Here is a 17,544-nt window from a genome sequence, read left to right as displayed (position 1 = left end):
CATCAAGATAATTCTACTTCCCTAAGTGCGGTCGAAGGCTTCCTATGCAGGAAAGCGTTTTCAAGAAATATTGTTTTAAAAACATGCCTAATTGGAACTTTGACCTTTAATAGTTGTTGTAGTTGTTGTTTCCCAAAAAAAAAAAAATATCCCACTACGATCACGTCAATGATCTCTATCGATCCCCGTATTATTATTTTTTTTTTTGAGAATTGTAGGTATTCTGCATTTGTTCCATGGCGAAGAGTTTAATGTAAAGAATCGGTGTCGGGTACCAAAAAGGAAGTATTGGGTGCCGAAATCTATTATTTAAGTCTTGGGTACCGAGTTTTGGGTACCGACAATTCAGCACATCGCTAGTACCAAGTTTCGGTGTGCACACAGTGAATACGCATATTAATTTAGCTTTTAGTGGAAGCAAAGAACATTAATATAGATTAATATAGCTTTACGTTCTTCGCAGAAAGGCAAACAGACATATAAATTGTGAACACTTTCAGTGCACACCATTAGAATGTAAAGATTTTACCTAAATTTAAAAATTGTTTAACTCTGGCATTACCGCGCGTAGTGAGGTGACCAAATTACTTTTATTGATTTAGACGTCAAATACTTTGACAGCTGATTGATGTTTGCAAATATTTGCTTCTTGTGTGCAAGTGAACTGTCTGGTTCGGATTCGAGTTGTTTTGGTGGGCATTTAATTGTCGCTAGCCGTTTCGACGTTGTCATTTACATAACGTGTTGCGGGAAAAGGTAGCTATCACCATCCTAATCTTTTAAAGTGTAGCATTTGTATTTAATATACCTATTGTATGGCAGTGTAATAGAAGAAGAAAGCCAAATTTAGATAACAATTTTGTAATATAAAATTAATATTTACATTTAATTTCCCAGTCTGTAGACGACCAGCTAGATCAGCCAGTGAAGTGATTCCATCAAACCACACTAGAAAGACAACATAAAGATGGCACAACGGGCACCTAATAAAAACCTTGTTGGCAGATTGGTGAACAGCCTTAAGAGCAAGGAGTTTCGTGATTATTTAATGAGGTTTGAACATCTTATATGTTACATTTCATAAATGGTATTTTATTTCTTCTAATAATCTTGCGTAGCACACATTTTTGGGGGCCAGTGGCTAATTGGGGAATTCCGCTTGCAGCAATTGCAGATTTTAAAAAGGATCCGAAATTCATCTCCGGCAGGATGACTCTTGGTAAGTTGGTCAATACGAATAAAAGCGTTCTGTTTTAGTTAGGATAGTTGAATACGTGCACACGCAAATGCATACAGTCCCGGTAGATGATTTCAGGAATTAAAAGCCCTTCCTAAAGGCCTTCATGAGAGTCAAGAGGCCTTCCACTCTACATGCCATTCTTTTTTGTATGGAGTGGCACAAATTGAAGGGCTTCCTCTTTCGCTACCCATGGAAGGCCTTCCAAAAGGGCTTTAATAGGACATACCTTAGAAGGCCTTTTGGAGGAGTTCTTTCAAAGTTCCTTCTTTAGTTTATAGAAATCATATATCTTTGAAGTATTTGCTTAAGGATTATATCAAATATGTGATATTACCTAAAATGTTTATTCAAACTCATTTGTAATGCATACCCGTAAAGTGTAAATGGATAAGCCCTTTTAGAAGGCATGCAACGAAGCCCTTTTTCAGCCCTTCTTGGGTAGGATTCTTAAAGCTTAAACAGACGGCAGCGTTGATCCGGATTAACTCGGACTTAATTCGGATCAACTGCAGTTAATTCCCCGAGTTGATCCGGATCAACGCTGCCGTCTGTTTATGCTTTTATAATGGCTTTACTTAAGAAGGCCTACCTAAATTATCTTATGGGTCATATATGTATGTACTTAAATACACATGCACTTACTGCTGGTGATGAGCGATATTTCACGTATTTATTGTCTGATTTGGTTCATTTGTAGAATATTTTTATTTTATTTTAAGAAAGCTTATATAATAATAACAATGATTATACAACCAATGAAAAAACAGCGCTAGCAATATGTAGAATATAGTTTATATGAAAGAAAAAATTTTGTTCAATGGGTGGTGCAGAAGACGAGATATTTGGGGACCCCTTTTTTGTGGTCCGATTCGGTTCAAACTTAGAAAGCGAAAAGTAGTATTATAAATTAACAAACAAAAAAACTTTAGCGGTGTATATTGCAAAAAAAAACTAATCACATGTTCATTTATGCTGCAAAGGATGTGTACTTGTAAGTAGCTGCAGTATTATTTTTAACAAATGTGGTAAACGAGTTTTACGTTTATTTGTTTCAAAAATTCATATTTTTATCATTCTTGAAATAAAAAGTTTGAAAATACCTGTACGATAATTTTTTCTACACTTTTTCTCTGAAATTCCGATTCAAACACGGCAATCGCAATTGCACTTCAAAATCGCGGTGATTATAAAATCACCGAATTCACCGATAACGGAAAATCACCCTACGCTCGTCACCAGCATATACATATGTATGTACTTTCATTAATAATTTCAATGCCCACTATTTTAGCTTAATTATGCATGCTAGTACTTGTTCAACCGGTGGGCCTCTGTGCGGGTCTATCTTATAAATCTAATTCCCAATTGTACGATTCGAAAACTTATACATTCATATGTATGTTCATTTGTAAGATAATAAACGTGTGTTAGCTTTATTTGAATGCAGCTCATGATCAGCAAATAGTTGTATTTTAATTGAAATTCACCGATTGTTCAAATGATCAATGCCCACAGAAGCTTGTTAACATTATCTTTTTATTTATTTTTTGTTTTGCGTGATAGTGATTTATTAATCAACATTATCTTTTATTTTCAGCGCTAACACTCTACTCGTGCGTGTTTATGCGTTTCGCCTGGAAGGTACAACCAAGAAATATGCTGCTTTTTGCTTGCCATTTAACAAACGCCACTGCTCAGACAGTTCAAGGTGTACGTTTTGTAAAATACGAATTTTTAGATAAGAAGCACACAGCGTAAAAAACATATAAGAACCTACAGTGCAGGTGCTACTACAATGAGCCGCTGTTATATTAAAGTCATAGTTAAATTCAAACTCAAGTGTACAAAAACTAGCACAAAATGAAAATCGAGACTTAGCGGCTCATGCGCTTAATAATGAATCCATTCTTAACTTTAAGCGCCTCACGAACTTACGCCGGCTCTATGCTTACATGTGTTCGTGTAAATAACTTCCAAAATATTAGATAAGCTCTTTGTTAATAATCGAATATGCCTCTTAGGGTATAATTATCTAAAGGAGTTAATGATATTTACTATCGAAAACAATGTAAATAATAACATATTTAAAACAAAGAAATGACTGTACCAGCCTGGTTAATCTACACTTTCTTTTAGATACATTTTAGTACTTTTAGCTATTTAAAGATCTACAACTCTTGAATGCTGGACAAGTGAATGGATGACAAAGTACAATATCAGCAAATAAAAAATTAAACTATCTTGACATGAAATAGCAAAATTGAATAAAGCGACCTTCCTTTCTATTGTATTATTGGTATCAGTCATCAAAAATGTTTGTGACGTGGGAAAGTTTTCAGGAAATAAACTGATAAGATTAAGCGGTACTGATTTAGTTTTGCATAACTGCCAGCAAATACATATTTGAAGAGGCGAACATAACATATCAAGTTTTTCAAGAGCGCATGCATAATTGAGTAGACCACTCGCAAACAGCGTCAACGACGTAGCGTAGACGTAGGTTGACGCAGACACGATCTACATTACAGTGGTGGATACAGGCAGGGGGGAAACGTTGGGTGCGATTGGGATCAACTTGTCAAATAACGTTAAATTACAGGCATCTAACCCTAATTTATTTTTCATGCAAATACATGTTTGAAGTGTTTTGCGATAAATGTTACTTTTACTTATTTTTATGAGAAGCTGTTTTTCATGGCAGAAATACACTCGGAGGTTTGCCATTGCCTGCCGAGGGGCGACCGCTGTTAAGAAAAAACCTTTTTTCTATATTTTTGTGATGTTGCTTACAATGTTGGTAAAATGAAGGATGTATGTAATTAAGTAACTTAACAACTTATTCAGAATTTTTATTGTAATAATTTAAATTGCAAATTCAATTTTGCGCTTTCCTTTTGCGAATCTTTCTATTATCCTTTCAGTGTCACTTTCAATATCTAAGTGTACGTGTAAAATGCTAGACCTATCAGTCTTTCTTCATTCATGGTACTATGCCACAATGTTTTTAACCGGCGAAGGGTTGAAAAACTTCTTTCGGAAGTAGCATTACTAGCTGGAAGTGTGACTAGAGTGCGGAGAGGTTTGTTAATCAATGGAAAAGCATATTCGTCGCGTTCTGTTGCTGATTTTGGGAATGGCTTTTCGTTTTCATTATTTGTCCATCGTTCCAACCACACTTTATATCGATGGCTGAGTGGAAGATCGACCTATCTCGGCAGCCAGTTCGAAAACGCTCAATTGAAGGCCTATCTTAAAGAAAAACGAGCTTATCTCGGTGGAAATCCTCTCGATTGGTGGAAAATTAAACTAAAATACGACAAATTGACAGATCTGGCCCGCAAATATTTGAGCGCTCCACCCGCCAGCGTTCCAAGTGAGCCCGTAAGAAATCGCATCATGGGAGAAAAGGCAGCCAACCAACTTTTTTTGAAATTTAATATGCCCATTTTGAACTTTGACTACTAGAATAAAACATTAGCTCTGATCCAATACTTTTCGTGTAAAATCCTGTAAAAATGTCAAAAAGCAAAATTATTCTCTGAAGTGAGAGTAAACAGTGAGTAACAACAAAAATTACGGGAACAAAAACAGCATTTTTCCTGTAAAAACGTCAACCAGTGATCGCTTGACACTTTTCATAATTGTACCAGAAGAAAAAGTTCGGGTAAAATCTTGCAACTTCATTCTCTACACAACTCTGCAAAAATCGCTCTCATTTACAGGATTTTGGAGTACGGGAACATTTTTTAAAAGATCCGAAAATATAATTTCTTGTGGATCGTATAGATCGACGAAATTAATACGTAAATTCGTTGATTACGGATTGCAGCCGAGCTTCAGTTGGGTGGCCAGTGGCTGAAATGGTATTACAGATGGCAACCGACAACTGAATGCTGGTAACTGAGTTGCTATATTGGCAACTTCATTTTTGTGGTTGCCGCAGAAATTTTGATTGAGGTAATTTTTTATTTTTTCAACTGTTTTTTCAGTTCATTTACACTCAAGTCTTAGTTTCCTGTTCTTCCAAATTTTATTGCCTTCAACTTTATAGAACTTAACTATAGTTGCTATTCATAATATACAGTTTCATTTCAGTGGCGTTGCCCATCGGCAACCCAACTGCGGTTGAGTTGTCATCCATAATCGACCCATTAATCATGAAGAAAAAAAAAATTGCATTAATTGCAGGTAAATCCTACGAATTTATTTATTAAAAAAAAAACCAGGCTAAATTTTTAGAGCTGTGCCTCTTTTTAAGGAGTGCGTTATACCTTTACCGACCGGAAAGTGATGACTTTAAGCCGGAAGCAAGCGAAGCCATTGAATAGAATTTTCTCCATAAGCGGAAGAAGTGGAAGCAGCATCTGAAGATTTGCAACTTCACCCCTGGCGGGAGTAAGCTTTGGCCAACCATACGGTCATTGTCCAATCAGACGAAGCGCGACGATATATTGGAAATCTCTTTCGGTGGCCTATTTTCGCTGACAGTTCATGCTATCATCCTTCTAATAACTACCCAGTAGATCATTTCAGGCGTTAAAAGCCCTGCCGAAAGCCCTTCCTCAGAGTCAAGAGGCCTTTCAGACTACATTTCTTAACCACTGTACTACCGCCGAGGTCTTGCATAGTGTCGGTTTTAAATAACATCAAATTTCAAATCATCCTGTACTGATAACAAAGTTCTTACTTCAAAATATTAAAATCAACCCACATCTGCAGGCCTGGGTTTTCACTTCGACCTACACTATTTAAAAGAACGGTGCAAATCTAATGACCTTCACAAAAAATTCTCGTATAATATACATATATACTTAGTTAGATCAGTGTGACTTTTCGAAAAGGTGGCAAGCCTAATAAAAGAAATTTATTTATTCAAGGTTTCATTTTAATATTTCACAAAACTTGCGTATAACGGCTCTAGTTGACTAAATTCGACTCGATTTACCCTAGTAAATATGTATGTATGTATGCATTTTAAAACTGTAATGACTTACCTTGTTTATAGCTTAAGTTAGCAATCGTAAAAAAATAAAAACACAGTATTGATTTATTTTAACTATATTAAATTTTTTTATTAATATTACAATATTTTTCTTAATTTTCTGATTTATTGTTTTCACTTTCATTACGCATTACATATTTATGCATTTATTTGCTTTCAATAAACTTACATATTGCTTCTAATATTTTTTTTTTAACCAATGGGAATCTGTTTGTATAAATATTTGTGAATCACAAAAAAAAATAAGCGGAAAACATATTTTCAAGCTAACATGAATGAACGAAATTGTCCACCGAAAGAATTATAATTTGAATTGTTTTTGTTGTAAACAAATATAATTTTTAATTGTTTGTTCTGTTCGTCGGCAAATTTGCAAACAAGCCGTCCAGTTATTTTTTATTTTTTAATTAAGTAAATTAAGCAAGCTAGGTCATTGCGTTTATTGTAATTATAAGTCGCCGGTTTTTCGTTAATATTGTTGATAGTTCTATTAAAATCGATTATATTAAAAAAAAATCATAGGATAAGTTGGAACATTAAAACAATTGTGTTGTATTTGAATAATAATTTTTAATATAATTGTTGTCCATTATATTGATTTGCGTTAATCCCTGCTACGATCAAATATATATTTTTTAATGGTTACTGGAAAGGTTAACGGTATTACTAAGTATGTATTATATTTCATCAATTCTGCATTTGCTTATTTTAGATTATTGGGATCCAATGTTGTTGCTTGATTTATCTACATATATAATAATTTCATTCTTTCGATATGAGAACTGTAAATTGTAATGTGTTTTAATTTCTTAGTTTTAGATTCCAATAGCATATTTTCGCAAAACATTTAATTTTCAATGCATTGTTGTCAAAAAGGTGCTGGTTTTGGCTACAATAAGATAATAATTGCGCACAATTATTACATACGTACGTATAACTTAAAGACACATATTTCCATATATTTTATTATTATGTAGTCAATTTGTTTTCATATTATTCACGAAAATGAAAATATATGTTAGTCGTTAGTGACAAATGCAATTATTAAAATTTATTATAAAAAACAAGCTAAAATAATATCACGTAAAGTGGTTTTTCTTGCTTTCATAATTTCATTCATAACTTTTTTTAAATCCTTCCATTTCATGTGGAAGAAATATGCTGCAAATCTTAAATTTCAGAAGTACACATATTTCTTTTGAAATTATGCTGCAAAATATAATTGTGAATATAAAAATATAATAAAATATCAATTACTTTAATCAAAATAGAAAATTTCGATTATTATTTTTTTTTTGTTTTTACTCCGAGTGTTTGGTTTTCAACATATCTATATATTAAATAAAACTGTAAGGTTGCAATTTTACTTTCAAAGTTTTATTTTTATTGTATTTAGTTCCTCCTATTTGCAATATTTCTTTCTGTAACTCCACTATGCTCCCCTAAAACTGTTATTAAAATTTTCCTTAGATTTTTTAACAGCTAAGAATATTTGTAGCAATTTTAGAAAAAGTCATACGTGTTTAATGTAAAAAACTGTTCTTTTATTCGGTTTCTTATTTGTTTATTTATTTATTTAATTGTTATATAATTTGTATATTCGGTTACGGCGAGTGAGTTTGTGAGCGACGCTACGTTCAGCGGTTTAACGTTGATGTTAGTTGTGAACTGTCCTACCTAGCAACACTTTCAAATCCAACGATTTATGCAATGGAAGCAGACGCCATCATTTTGTGTTGGCTTTGTCATTAGCGGATGTCGTACGAACCTGGGAAACGAATCGTTGCTTCCGCTATATTTGCGTAGATTTTGTGTATTTTATGTATTTGTTTATTTAAAGTAATTGCGCTGTATTATATTTCGGTCTTCAGTGCGTACAAGCCCGAGTTAAAATACGATATCTACTTTCAGTGCTTAATTGTGATAAAAAAAAAAAATTATGTGAATCTAGTTCGCCAGATTTTCAAGTAGCAGAGAGAGGTATCGAATCACATAAATAGTTGAAATAGAAGCAAGAAAAGAAATAGAGAATATATGAAGAGGATTTGCAAGAAAAGAGAAGGAAACAATTAGTCGCCGAGTTAGTGCGATGGCGATAATTGTTCCTGTTGAAAAGAGAGCACGGTTGCAGGATCCGATCACATAACTATATAAAAATTATGCCAAATTTCCACTAGGCATTAAATGACACAAATGTTAATGACAAAGTTGGGCATCAACAAATACCTGTGCTGTTATGTCAATAAAAATTTTTATTATGTTCGTTTCTACATGGCATTTTTTAGTGGCACACATTTTTCGTAATTTTAATGTCCAGTGTAAATTCGGCATAAACTAAAACAGCGAAACGTCGGATAAGAAATTAAAGAAGAGTAAGAGTTTTATTTTTTATTAGTGTAGCATCAGTTTTAAAAGAAAAAATTTAAGACTTTGCTTTAATAAGAATAAAATAAATCCGTTCAGGCGTGATAACAAAATTTTAAAATGTATATTAGGTGCAATCGCGTGTAGGGATCAAACACGTTCAAAAAGTAATGAAGTTTTACCAGTGAACATAACTTAAAAAGTACATAAGTACATATGAAGTTAAAAAAAAATACACTGCCGGCAAAAATTATTGGCACAGCTGTTTTTTTACAATATATGCAACAATTTTTATTGTAATATTTTTCCGCCAATTTTTATAACATACTTTATTCTACAACAAAAAAGAACATAAAAATATATCTAAACCTTGTGCAAAACACGCGAATAGTCAGCAAATTTTCAACATTTTAATCAGATTTTTTAGATTTTTTTTGAGTATGCCCAATCAGTTTTATTGTAATAAAGTAGACGTTTTAAGTAGCCACGAATTACGTTTGATTTTTGGCAATTTTTTTCACGCAATTTTCGAAAATACTTTATACATATATGGAAAAAATGCAATACACCTCCAACCAAAAAAATTTTAATTTTGACTAACTCGGAACTTGCATTTTTTATGCTAAAATTTAATGTGCTACAAAACAGCATACTCAAGAAAAAATGGAAAATTTTGTGAATTTTCGGGAGGTTTGCAAAAAGTTTTGAAATTATATTTTTATGTAATAATGTATGCATGGACCTTAACGTGGAAAAGCCCTATCTGACATTTAACGATAGAAAATCAAGTCGCTCCGCTGCGAATTTCTTTTAAACACTATTTTGCATTGAAGAATGTAATTGGTTTTATACTGTAGCAGTTATTAAAATATATTCTACAAAAACCCAAATAGTGGTAAAATATATCAAACATACACTCACGGCCATGGAAACTTTACCACCACTTTTTAATTTGGCAGAATTTTCTAAATATGTAATCAAAAAATATATATATATTTCTTTTAAATACGTGACGTTTAAACTACAACAAAAATTATATAAAAAAAGGTTTCAAACTTTGTAAAAAAATCAACAAATTCTCATCAAAAATTTTGTAGGAAAATCTCTCATATGCATTTTAGTGGCCCATTTTGGTTGATATTTTGACAATTTATTTTCCATACAAAGTTGCGCACTTTTCCCATAAAAAAGCATTCAAATTCCAAAATTTAACGATAAGCCCCAGCTACACAAACTTGCACATTGTTATAATAAAATTAAGTGGGCTATTAAACTGCATACCGAAAATTTTCCTATAAATTTTTATTAAATAGTTTGAAACTTTCATAACTTTATCAAAATTTTCTATAAAGCTTGTAAATGTATTTATAAAATTGTTGTTGCGGCTGGAACTATATTTAAAAGAGAACCAATTTTGTTAGTAATTTACGAAATTCTACTAAATTAAAAAAAAAAGTGATGGCAAGCCTAGCATGTCCACGAGTGTATGTACGTCGGCGTATTCACGAAAAATTTACCTCTTTTGCCCAACGTCAATAGTTTTTTAATAGGATGCTGTGAATCAAAGGTATCCTCACATGAATTGAGTGCTCAAGCACTGTGAAAACATCCATCGGCACGCAGCGCAATATTACATATATTGATGCTTAGTATATTACATACACAAATTTTCAGTCAGAAAATATAATAATGTATGTATGTATATATTGTTATTCGCCAAACAAGATACTATTTAAATGCCAAAATGTTCCAAATAATTAGAAAAAGTGCATGCACCCTAACAAATTTAGAAAAAATAATTTTGTTAATTTTTTTAAAATAATTTTTTTTATTTATTTTTTATTCTTTATTTTATTACTTTATTTGCCAATTTAAACTTAATGATTTACACAACAAAAATCTACTTTAAAGTTCGCAGTCTGTTATTTTTCTTCTTCAGAAAGTACGTTTTTGCTTTTCTTATTATTTTGCATTACGTTGCGCCACTTTTTTTTTATTAGATACATAATTACTTAAAATATGTCTGTATGAATATGCCATCTCTCCTAACTCAACGATTCGGTTACTACTTCTGCGATCACAATTTCCTTATATCATATTTATTTTTTACCAAATCATTCTGATTTTATGTTCGCACAATTTTCATGAGTCCATACATTGTAGTTTGCTTTTGTTTTTTGCTCCATTTTACAATTAGTTAATTTTAATGTGAAAATTTAACACATTGCTTAAATTTAATTTACACACTGCATATGCGTATATGCAAAAAAATATATATGTATATATTTCTGTTTAGTAAAATTTAGATTTATGCACTAAAATCTTAAAATGTTGTAGTACTACATACAAAAATGTTACAATAAGAAATATTGAATTATTGAGTGTTTTCAATAAAATAAGCCAATTTAAAATGTTCAATTTATAATTATAGAAATATTTTGCTACAACAAAATGAAATTCACGCAAATTTCCGAAAATATATGTTTACAAATAACTGAAATTTCACAATGCAAAATTTGTCAGAAGAAAACCAAATGGATCCAGTTAAAACCACTGAATAATTAAATCTAATTTGCCAAATGTATTTTCCCGATTTTAAACTAAAAAAACATAACGTAACATAGTGAGAACAATTAAAAAAAAATTTACATAAACGAGAGTAATGTGCCAAAAACAAAATAGTAACATTTTCAAATTTAATTTTGTTATAAGTTAATTTTAAGTGTACAAAGAACGTATTTAATCTAAAAAGGATTTAAAACTCGAATTCAAATGACGTAAAATATTTCAAATGCATTTGCACTTTGAGATTGTGAAAAAAGTCGAAAAAATCTTTAAAAATACTAAAATTTTTTAGAAATCTTGAAAGTTACAAAATAAAAAGAATTTTTCTTGCTTAACATAAACGTAAATAGGGTAATTTACAGCGGTTTGTTGTTTGTTTCTTTTATGTATTTTTAACGTAGTCAAATAATTTTTTTTGTTATATTTCGTTTTATTCATTTTTTTTTTTTTAACAAGAACATAACTTAAAATACATACATATAACATAAATCAGTACAATTTCATTTTTGGAGATTTAATTTTAAGTGTTAATTATAAAACAAAAAAGTATTAAGTTTAAAATAAAATAAAACGTAAATTAATAATAAAATACAAAATATTTGCAATCCGTTTTTAGTCGCGAAGTGGTTTTATGTCACCAATTTTTAACTAATCAAAGTCTTCACAAAGGTTTGTGGCAATTTGGAAACAGTTTTTTTGCGGCGTTTTGGGGCAGAGATTGCATTATTATAATTTTTTGTTTTTGTGTTTATTTGTATAGGGATTTGCAAATAGTATATACGTTGTGTGTGTGTGTGTGTGTGCTTAATATTTTTGTATGTGCTTACGTGTGTTTTAATAAAATCAGTTAAATGTTAATATTTGAAAAATTATTGAACAAAATTATTGAAGCATTATATTTTTTAAATTATTAAAATATTTTTATGAATAAGTATAATGTATGCAAACAGTAGAGAATTAAAGAAGTGAATGTGCAAAATTATTGTTTCTATCGAAGTAGTTTTGTTTTTTTACTTTTCCCCATTTCTCATTGAGCTATTTTTCTCTCTTTACTAGCGAAAATGACAGCAGGCTAGTACAGGTTTTTGGATAATTGGTACGGGCGAGTTAGGCACAAAAAAAAAAATATATATATATAAAGTATAAAAAAGAAAAAATAATGCGTAAAGCTGGTGTAGTTACTTGGAAGTGAAAAGTGTTTTCTTCATTTACTAGGATTTTTTTAAACAATTGAAACAGCGATATCGCGTTTTAGCGTTGACATCGATTACTTTGTATATAAATCTGTACTGAAATCCGAACTAATTTTAAATTTTAAATGGTTTGTTTTCTACTACTTTTTTATACTTTTAAGTGAATTTTTTGGATATCTAATTTTTTATATTTTAGCGTTGACAGCGTTTAAATTGTAAATAAATATGCACTGAAATCCACACTAATTAAAATTTTTTAATGTTTTTGTTTACTAATTTTTTATACTTTTAAGTGAAATCTTTGGAAACTTAATATAAAAATATTAAAACTGATCTGATCGAATTGAAAATTATAACTGGGGCCGTTTAAAAATTTTGATTTAAAATTTTTTTTTAACATTTTAGAATAGAAATGCCATGTAACGCCAGATTGGAAATACCCATTTGTATGGATACGTGATTATACACTTAAGTTTATTTTTCATAAATTTACCTCGCTGACTTAAAAATTTTCATGCTGAGAAAAGAAAATGTAATGTAAGTTAATAAATTTTTCTGCAATTAACTATATTTGATAGCAATTTTTAACCGCTTTAAGAATTTTTGTAATCTGTCCAAATAATTTCATTTTTACTAATTGCGAAACATACAAATGGGCAATCTTAGCATTAAGAGGAAATAGCTGTCACGCTAAAAATCAATTTGGCTCAGATTTCTTTAGATTTTTATCATTATTAAAGTTTTAATAATCAATTTAGTGATTTAGTTTAAAAAGGTTCGAAAGTTTTAGAAGACTATTTATGCTGTAAATTAAATATGTATTTTTTTTTATGGAAAAGCTTTTGCTCCCAAGCACTGCCTTACTATTAACGCACGAAAATATTTGAATAGAATGGAACAGCAACAATCTTTCTTTTCTTTACTCCATTTCACTCTGCCTCTTTCTAAAAGCGTTCATATATGTACATACATACATATTTGCCACCACACTTTTTCATCTCTCTCTCTCTCTCTCGCTCTCTCTCTACTTGAAACTGTTATTTGTTGACAGCAAACGATTTGTGCTTATTGTGTTTGATTTGTTTACCCCTGCACTTCTGTCATTCAATGTAAGGACCTCTATGCATATGTATGTATATTATATGGGTGTATAGCTACATATATGTATGTAAGTATTTCTTGGGATATAAATAATTCTAAGTTAGGTTTTGTTATTGCATGTGAATCATTCAATTGATATTTATTTTTAAATTTTTTCTCTGAAGTATTGCCAGCTTTCTAGTTATTATTATTAGCCAATTTGAGTTAGGGTAATTTTTTTTTTAACTTTATTAAGTATGCATGTATGTATATATTTGTTTAAAATCTATTAACTTTAGTTTTATGCGCGTAGTTTGGAAATATTTAAAAGTTTTTTTTTGTTTAAATTTAGTTATATATTTTTGACATAAATTTTCTGTATGACATTTTATTAATTATTTGTTATATTGTATATTTAAGTTAAGCTTACGTTTTTATTATTATTTTTTATTTTTGCAATTATTTCAGTGGATTTTATTTATGAAAACTAAAAATAAAACCCTATTGTGATGTTTAATTAGTTCGTTGCCATGTCATTGATAATTTGCTGCTTTTTCGCGCAGCAGATTGTGATTTTTTGTTGTTTGTTTTTTATATTTGCAATTCGCGTTAATTGTGCACTGTTATTTTATTTTTATTATCTAATACACCCCTTACATTTTTTCAATAAAAAAGGTTTTCAGACAGTTTTTTTATTATTATTAAAGATTTCAAATATTATAGATTGCAATTTCTTGAAGGCATTAATTTGAAAACACTAGCTTTCTGCATTCAACTAAATTATGTACGTAAAAAATTGATCTTTTAATAGCAAATAATTGAATTTTTAAGTGTAAGGCCAAGACATTTACAGAATTGATATGGTCATAAAAATTACTGTAACAAACTTTAGCTGAATAAAAATTGCCAAAAACAAATTTTACGTCTATAAAAAAAAAAAAAATAAAACAAAGAAAATTTTATCAAATTTTTTCTTTTTGCGAAACATTACCTTTTTGATATTTTCCACAATGTTATCTACATACATATGTATTTCTTTAGCTTTATAAGTGTTTAATTAAAATTTCTTATAACACCCAACATGTTGACATTATAAAATAAATTCATATGCCAGCGCACATTTTTTGCACTAAATAACCGTCTAGCGGATATTGTTTTCTTATTAAATTGCAACTCTTACTTAATTGCAATTAAAAATTTACCAATTCATGCACATTTGTACGCTCAAGCCCATTAGATATACTCATATGCTTGTACATACAAATTAAAATTCTATTATGTAATATAAGTTTTAAGAATTTTCAATTATCAGTCAATTTTTTTTTCGCCAAGCTTTGCTTTTTGAATTTTCAAAGTATTCTCCATTTTCCACAATTGCGTTGTTTTTCTTTTTCAATTCGCACAGTACAATTATTTGATGTTTGCTTTTTTTAAATGATAGATACTTCTTTTTTTTCGGCAACATATTTACAAGATTTAGGTGACCAAACATACATACATAATTTGGGAGTTGTTTTGCTATAAAATATTTTTTATTATTTTGATATTTTTTTTTTCATTTTTATTTCATAACTTTTTCTTGTTTTTAATCCTGTCTGAATTTCTATTTTTATATAATAGTGTATAAAAAGTGCGCATCGAAATAGTACTAATCAGTTAGATATAACGTTGGCTTGTTTGCCCTCTTAATCGTATTATTATTATTATTTTTTTTTTTTGACGACGTCTCCTAAGACGGTTATGCGTCGGAAGTAATTTTTTCACAACGATTTTCCGGCTTCAGTGTTTTTGTTTGTTTTACTTTCTAACGCTTTATTGTTCACCTAATTCTTATGTATTTTTAATAGTTTTTAATTTTCTGTTTTTCAATTCATTCAAGTTTTTGCGTGTGTGTGTTTTTTTTTGTTTGTCTGTTGTGGTACTAAAAGATTGCTCTGTATGCATTAATATTTTTTGTTTTGCTTTTTATTGTTGCAATTTAAAATGTCCAAAGAAGCCAAAATAATACTTGAGAAATAAATCGTTTAAAATTGTATGCCGACTGCTACTTTAATACAAACAGTTAATTTTCGAGGACATTAAATATAATTTTTTTTTTTATTAAGTTTCACTGAATTTAGACTACGTACTCTTTATTTTAAAAGATATACATTTACTTACATACATGCTTACATATTTTTTTCAAATTGCAAAATTTACGGACGCGAATCTTTAAATGAATACAGCACTACTTTTTTGTTGTTTTATGAATTTTATATTTCTACTAATTTTTGCGTTGGAGAATCATTGATTATTTGTTTGTTTCTTTGTTTAATTGAATTAAAATCTCCGACCTTTCGTTTCGCTTTTCACATTTTTCTTTTCTAATAAATGTACGTGCCATAAGTGTTATTATTTAATTTTTATTGGACTGCTATAAAGTTTGTTTAGATAGTGGCGCTATATATGGTGTTTATGAATGTATGTATATGTATGCATTTGCGTATGTACAGTAGGGTGCATCATCAAAAAAATATACATATCCTACGATTTCCGCCAAAATATTTCGCAAAAATATTAAGACTTACGCGAGCTAGCCTGATTTGAAAATACTTGCAAAATTTATAAATTTCTTAAATATTTTTAAGCAGACCCTTTAAGCATATGTTATTTGACGTATTTTTTTTATATTTTTAAAACTTATTTTATTCATAAAAAACAGGCTTTTTAAAGCTATTTTAAAATTGGGTTCACCTCACGAAAATTAATGTTTTTTGCGAAATAAAAAAACTTTTCGTATAAAGAGTGATGCACCCTAATTTACCTACATATGTACCTACATATTCATGCTTGTAGTATATGTATCTTATGTATGGTTATTGTTCATTATTATTGCTTTCCCGCGGATGATGTTGAAATTGCATTGTTAGGGCTTCAAAAAGAAAATTTCTCCCAACGGTAAATTCCTGAACTAATTTTTAATGGTTTTTATTTATCCTTATATTTTTTTCTATGTACTTTTTTGCTCTATGAACGTTCATCCTTCATTTATGTTATTACATTTTGTCAATATTTGACCCTTTTTTTCTTTTTTCTTTCCTCTCTAATTGATTTGGTGTTGTTGTATTTGCATTTTTCATTTCACTGCTTTTTATGCTTAACGAGTAAATAATGTATGTATTTTAGTTGTAATTATTATTGTTGTTGTTGCTGCTTCATGACTACATATTTTGGCTATTGGCCTCGCGCTCTCCTTGCATTTCACATATATATGTATATATGTATGTATACATATTTTGCAAGAAAGTGCATTTTTTTTTCTTTGAATTTTGTTACTGCGGTTGTTTTTGTTGCGGCTACATATATCGCACTTTTGATAATATAGAGATGTAATTCAAAATTTATGTTTTTGGAGATTTCAACACACAATTAATAAGCTTCTTGGGGAGAATATGCTCTGCCTAAAAGATGACTAAACTTCCCAAAAATGGCGAAGATATGTGTCTTTCCATCTGTCTTTTGTATGAACTGATCAAACTTTGATTGCGTTTTCCCATAAAATTAAAATTTTGAAATACATACTTCTGTATATTATTAAACGTGCGCTATATCTATGCATATACTCCTATATAAACGCTGTTCAAATTGCTGCTATTGTTGTTATTGCGCCGGGGTAAGTAATATGCAGTTGTAATATTGTTGTCATAGGTATGCAGTTTTTTTACAAGTATTTTTGCTGTTTTTTATGGTTGTTGTTTATTGTTGTTGTTGTTGTTGCTTTATTGTTTTTTTTTTGTTTTTGTTGCTGCTGTTGTTGTTTAACTCCATGCTGGAAAAGTATCTGTGTACCATTGCTCGCCATTAGTGCCAAGTGGTTGTTGTGGTAACGGTATACTGCCCCAACTGCCATTGCCGATTAAACCGCTTGGGTAACGTCGCTTAATATCTGCAGGATTTTGGTGACCACCATCAAATTTACGTTTACCGACTACTGCACTCGTCACGGTGGTAAGTGGGTGGATAGGTAGGAACATACATACATATATGTGAGTGTATGTGTGGGTTAGATTGTACGTGCGAGTGGTTGCCACAGCGTTAAGTAAACGTTGAATGGTGTTTTT

At 30.2% G+C, this 17,544-nt stretch overlaps 2 protein-coding genes across 15 annotated transcripts in view; one reads left to right on the top strand and one right to left on the bottom strand.

Moving 5' to 3' along the window:
- Positions 1 to 604: 604 nt before the first annotated feature.
- Positions 605 to 3,530, top strand: LOC118737103 (mitochondrial pyruvate carrier 1). The gene is made up of 4 exons (XM_036467400.1): positions 605 to 756; positions 898 to 1,053; positions 1,119 to 1,219; positions 2,838 to 3,530. The coding sequence occupies exons 2-4, from the start codon at positions 968 to 970 to the stop codon at positions 2,996 to 2,998; spliced, it is 348 nt and encodes a 115-aa protein (XP_036323293.1). The 5' UTR covers positions 605 to 756; positions 898 to 967; the 3' UTR covers positions 2,999 to 3,530.
- Positions 3,531 to 16,322: 12,792 nt separating this feature from the next.
- The window catches only part of LOC118737101 (heterogeneous nuclear ribonucleoprotein R), a 110,682-nt gene continuing 109,460 nt past the window's right edge, over positions 16,323 to 17,544 (bottom strand). For 11 of the 14 annotated variants that reach the window (XM_036467382.1, XM_036467394.1, XM_036467388.1 and 8 more), the window contains one exon: positions 16,323 to 17,414. In XM_036467382.1, the coding sequence (XP_036323275.1) occupies positions 17,242 to 17,414 (173 nt within the window). In that variant the 3' untranslated portion in view covers positions 16,323 to 17,241. The remainder of the gene's footprint in view (positions 17,415 to 17,544) is intronic. The other 3 variants (XM_036467397.1, XM_036467391.1, XM_036467393.1) reach the window with 3 other exon arrangements.

The sequence above is a fragment of the Rhagoletis pomonella genome, unplaced genomic scaffold (assembly GCF_013731165.1).
Source record: "Rhagoletis pomonella isolate Grant_MI unplaced genomic scaffold, Rhpom_1.0 Rhpom_scaffold_00004, whole genome shotgun sequence".
Classification (NCBI taxonomy): Eukaryota; Metazoa; Arthropoda; class Insecta; order Diptera; family Tephritidae; genus Rhagoletis; species Rhagoletis pomonella.
This window is presented reverse-complemented; position numbering and strand designations above follow the sequence as displayed.

Bases quoted from the DNA above. Each gene is read 5' to 3' on its own strand.
- LOC118737103 (XM_036467400.1), top strand. From the start codon at position 968: ATGGCACAACGGGCACCTAATAAAAACCTTGTTGGCAGATTGGTGAAC. The intron at 1,054-1,118 runs GTTTGAACATCT...AATCTTGCGTAG, and splicing joins TTTCGTGATTATTTAATGAG to CACACATTTTTGGGGGCCAG. The intron at 1,220-2,837 runs GTAAGTTGGTCA...TTTTATTTTCAG, and splicing joins CTCCGGCAGGATGACTCTTG to CGCTAACACTCTACTCGTGC.